This window comes from Budorcas taxicolor, chromosome 6 (genome assembly GCF_023091745.1).
Source record: "Budorcas taxicolor isolate Tak-1 chromosome 6, Takin1.1, whole genome shotgun sequence".
Taxonomy (NCBI): domain Eukaryota; kingdom Metazoa; phylum Chordata; class Mammalia; order Artiodactyla; family Bovidae; genus Budorcas; species Budorcas taxicolor.
In genome coordinates this window covers 112,908,544-112,912,616 of record NC_068915.1, presented here as the reverse complement: position 1 = coordinate 112,912,616, position 4,073 = coordinate 112,908,544, and the positions used below count along the sequence as shown (strand labels likewise).

The window sequence follows — 4,073 nt, the reverse complement described above, 5'->3', positions numbered from 1 at the left end:
CGAAAGCTACGGTTAAAGATTACACAGTTTCTCATAATACACAGCTAAGTGAGAATATACCTACTTCACGAACCTTAAACATCTATGATAAATGACACAAAAGCAACCAAGGTGTATGCTTATTTGAGGACTATTACCTAGCAAGACTGGATTTCCCAGGTGGCTTAGTGGTAAAGAACCCGCCTGCCAATGCAAGAGACACAGGTTAGATCCCTGGGCAGGAAGATTCCCTAGAGAAGGAAAAGGCAACCCACTCACAGTATTCCTGCCAAGGAAATCCCATGGACAGAGGGGCCTGGCAGCCTAGTCCATGGGGTCGCAAAAAGAGTTGCACACAAGTTAGAGGCTGAACAAGCAACTAGGAGGACCACCTTATAAAACAGATTAGCCTTCTGTCCCTTTAAGGGATGTTTAAGATTCCAGGTCCTCAGGGTGAAAGAATAAAATCCTAAGACCAGTTGTATCATCACACAAATGATTTAAATATTCATTTTGAGGAGAAAGAAATATCTAAAGCTGTGAACTTTATCCCACTCCTAAAATTACATACACAACATGTCTACCTTCGAACAAACAAAAAGCAAACATGTAAAGTCCTTTTCAGACAGAAAGCTTTTCCAATAAAATTTACATTTTATTAATTTTAAAATTACAAATCAAACGTTGGTAATCATATATAGACATGTTAGCTTTGGACAAATTAAGACTGTAGTTATACTTTCAAATACAACTTCAGAATGAGTTGCAATAAAAACATTTTCTCAAAAATTGTATGATTTCCTTTGGTTTACAATCCATCATATGGAAAGTTTAATATAATTTAAAATAATTTACCATCTACCCTAACGTATGCTATAGAAATGTGAATCACTATCAGCACTTTATTGATTGGGAGATGTGTGCAGAAATTAACAGCTGTGGCGGTTGATTTGTTCTATAAGAGAATATCGAACTGTCTTCAGGCAATAGTTTGGGTAACAAAAGACGTATGAATACGTCTCTGGTCAATAAGTTGTTAGGCTCCAATTAACAAGGCTTTAAGGGCTCAGTAGTTTTCCTAAGAGTATTGCAAATATACAAATGTTGAAAAGGTAATACTGTTAGTTGAGCTGTAAAATGCCTAAAAATAACAGTTCTGCCACAGTGTGCAGGTAAGTTCATACATTTTGCTTCCGGGATTCCCCTACCAAGCAGCTTTCGTGTTTCAAGTTTGAACTGGAAGACACAGAAAACCATACATTCCACTGAAATGATGAGGAGAGTGAGCCAATCAAATGTGCAAAACCCAAACTTTACAATTCCGTACGCCAACATCAGAGGTGTCCGGTAACAGGAATTTCAACTGATCTGATTAACAGTCGAGATAATTTCAGACCTGTCCTCTTGCAGCGCTGTCCGGCAGACTCAGACCTGAGGTCTTTCGCTGCAACAGGGAAAGTGGTCTTCCGTCCGAAAGACGACGGGGGGTTCGTAGCCGGTCAGCTGGGACCTGCCGGGGGGCGCCTTGTGGAAAAAGGAGGGCACGTTAATCGTGTGCAGCAATTTCCTGAACGCACTGGGGAACGTCCCCAGCTCGGCCTCAGCCCTGGCGACCTGCTCCTCCAGCCTGGCCACACTGGCGCTGACCACGCCCACGAAGGCCTCCAGCCGGTCGATCTTGCTGAAGACTCGCCGCATCTCGGTGGCCTTGGCGTAAATGAGGGGCACGCCCTCGCCGACTACGTGCGAGGAGTCGCCGCGCAGCATGTCCAGCATGCCCACAAACTCGTCCACCCTGGTGAGCAGGTCCTCCAAGCTCGCGGCCAGCGCCTCGATCTCTGGCCGCGCCCCCGCGCCGGGCAGCAGGCAGGAGGCGCAGCCCTCGGCGGCGCGGCGCAGCAGCGGCGGGTCCCGGCTCGGCGCGCCCGACTCCGGGCCCTCGTCCTCCCACGGCCCCGAGGCGCTGCTGTGGCTCTGCGACACATTGCCGCTGTCCCCGCTCCAGGCCGCCACCTGAGCCTCGGCTTCCTCGGCCGGCTCCTCACCAACCGGCCCGCAACTCGGCGGGAAACCCTCCATAGCCCGCGACCGCCGGGCTAGACAGCCGCACTTCTGGGCTTGGCGCGCGCTTGCACCTGCGCACGCGCGGCACTACTTCCGGCCCCTGCGCGAGCACGTACCCGCACGTACACCCGCCCTTTCTAGGGGACCGCCCCCACCGCCCGCGCATGCGCACTCATCTCTGCTTCCAGCCGTTGAACGGGCGTGCACGCGCACTGCGGTCTCTGCGCGCAGGTGCTCAGGCTCAGAAATCTTAAAAAAAAAAAAACAAAACAAAAAAAAACCACAACAGAAGATCTTGGGAAAAATAAAAAAAGACTCTCCACCGAAGAGCCGTATGGGTAGAGCATCAGTTAGCATCACTCCCTTTTGGCCTGTAATTAAAAAAGATTTTTTAAACCTCTAAAAAATTTTGGGGAAACAGTGGAAACAGTGTCAGACTTTTTCTTTTGGGCTCCAAAATCACTGCAGATGGTGATTGCAGCCATGAAATTAAAAGACGCTTACTCCTTGGAATGAAAGTTATGAGCAACCTAGATAGCATATTCAAAAGCAGAGACATTGCTTTACCGACTAAGGTCCGTCTAGTCAAGGATATGGTTTTTCCTGTGGTCAGGTATGGATGTGAGAGTTGGCCTGTGAGGAAAGCTGAGCTCCGAAGAATGGATGCTTTTGAACTGTGGTGTTGGAGAAGACTCTTGAGAGTCCCTTGGACTGCAAGGAGATCCAACCAGTCCATTCTGAAGGTGATCAGCCCTGGGATTTCTTTGGAAGGAATGATGCTAAAGCTGAAGTTCCAGTACTTTGGCCACCTCATGTGAAGAGTTGACTCATTGGAAAAGACTCTGATGCTGGGATGGATTGGGGGCAGGAGGAGAAGGGGATGACCGAGGATGAGATGGCTGGATGGCATCACTGACTCGATGGACGCGAGTCTGAGTTAACTCCGGGAGTTGGTGGTGGACAGGGAGGCCTGGTGTGCTGGGATTCATGAGGTTACAAAGAGTTGGACACGACTGAGCGACTGAACTGAACTGATAGCCAAGTAGCCTCCATCCAGGTCAAGATTTGGAACATGTCCAGGAACCATGATAGTCTTCCCCCTCATTTACCTAGCTTCTTGCTGTTTATAGTTAAATGAAAGAGAAGTCAGATAAGCAAAGTGAAGGTCTGTTAAACCTTGACTTTTATTTTTTTGGCTGTGAGACTTGTGGGATTTTAGTTCCCTGACCAGGGATTGAATTGATGCCTCCTGCGATGGAATGGCAGAGTCCTAATCACTGGACTGCCAGGAAAGTCCAAACTTTGCTATTTTTGTGACTTTGAAAATTCTCAGCATTTCCAAATGGCAAAAGAAAAGTGAAAGTCACTGTCGGACGCTTTGCCACCCCATGGACTACACAGTCCATGGAGTTCTCCAGGCCAGAATACTGGGGTGGGTAGTCTTTCCCTCCTCCAGGGGATCTGCCCAACCCAGGGATCAAACCCAGGTCTCCCGCATTGCAGGTGAATTCTTTACCAGCTGAGCTATCAGGGAAACCAGAATAAGCAGAATTAAGAATGGTTTTATAGCAAAGATCACATCCAGGGTGATCTTGGGTGGCCTCAGCCTGCAATGTCTTGAATCAGGACTTGGATGAGAGCCCCAGATCCTGGCCACTAGACCAGGTGTCAGGGACAAGGGCCCTGGCCCTTCGGCTTTGCAAAGAATTCACGCAAAGATGGAAAGTAGTGAAACAAGTATTTATGAGGATGAAAAAGAGTGTACATGTGGATAGACAGGAGTGGACTCAGAGAGTCACTGAGTCGAGACCTCATGGCAGTTTGAATTACTTTTATGGGGCATTTCCTCTGGGTTTCCTTGGGCAGTCATTTTGATTTGCCTGGTTCACAGTCCATATTTGGTATATCTCAGGATCCTTCCACGTGTGCACATGCATCTCTTAGCCAAGATGTATTCCCCCGAAGAGCCGTATGGGTACAGCCTCTGTTAGCATCACTCCCTTTCGGCCTCCAAGGAGCCTTTCTGCACG

At 48.3% G+C, this 4,073-nt stretch overlaps 1 protein-coding gene across 1 annotated transcript; it reads right to left on the bottom strand.

Moving 5' to 3' along the window:
• Positions 1-675: 675 nt before the first annotated feature.
• Positions 676-2,089, bottom strand: BLOC1S4 (biogenesis of lysosomal organelles complex 1 subunit 4). Its single transcript, XM_052642135.1, has one exon. The coding sequence runs from the start codon at positions 2,056-2,058 to the stop codon at positions 1,405-1,407; it is 654 nt and encodes a 217-aa protein (XP_052498095.1). The 5' UTR covers positions 2,059-2,089; the 3' UTR covers positions 676-1,404.
• Positions 2,090-4,073: the final 1,984 nt, after the last annotated feature.

Coding starts and splice junctions, on each gene's coding strand:
- BLOC1S4 (XM_052642135.1), bottom strand. CDS start 2,058: ATGGAGGGTTTCCCGCCGAGTTGCGGGCCGGTTGGTGAGGAGCCGGCC.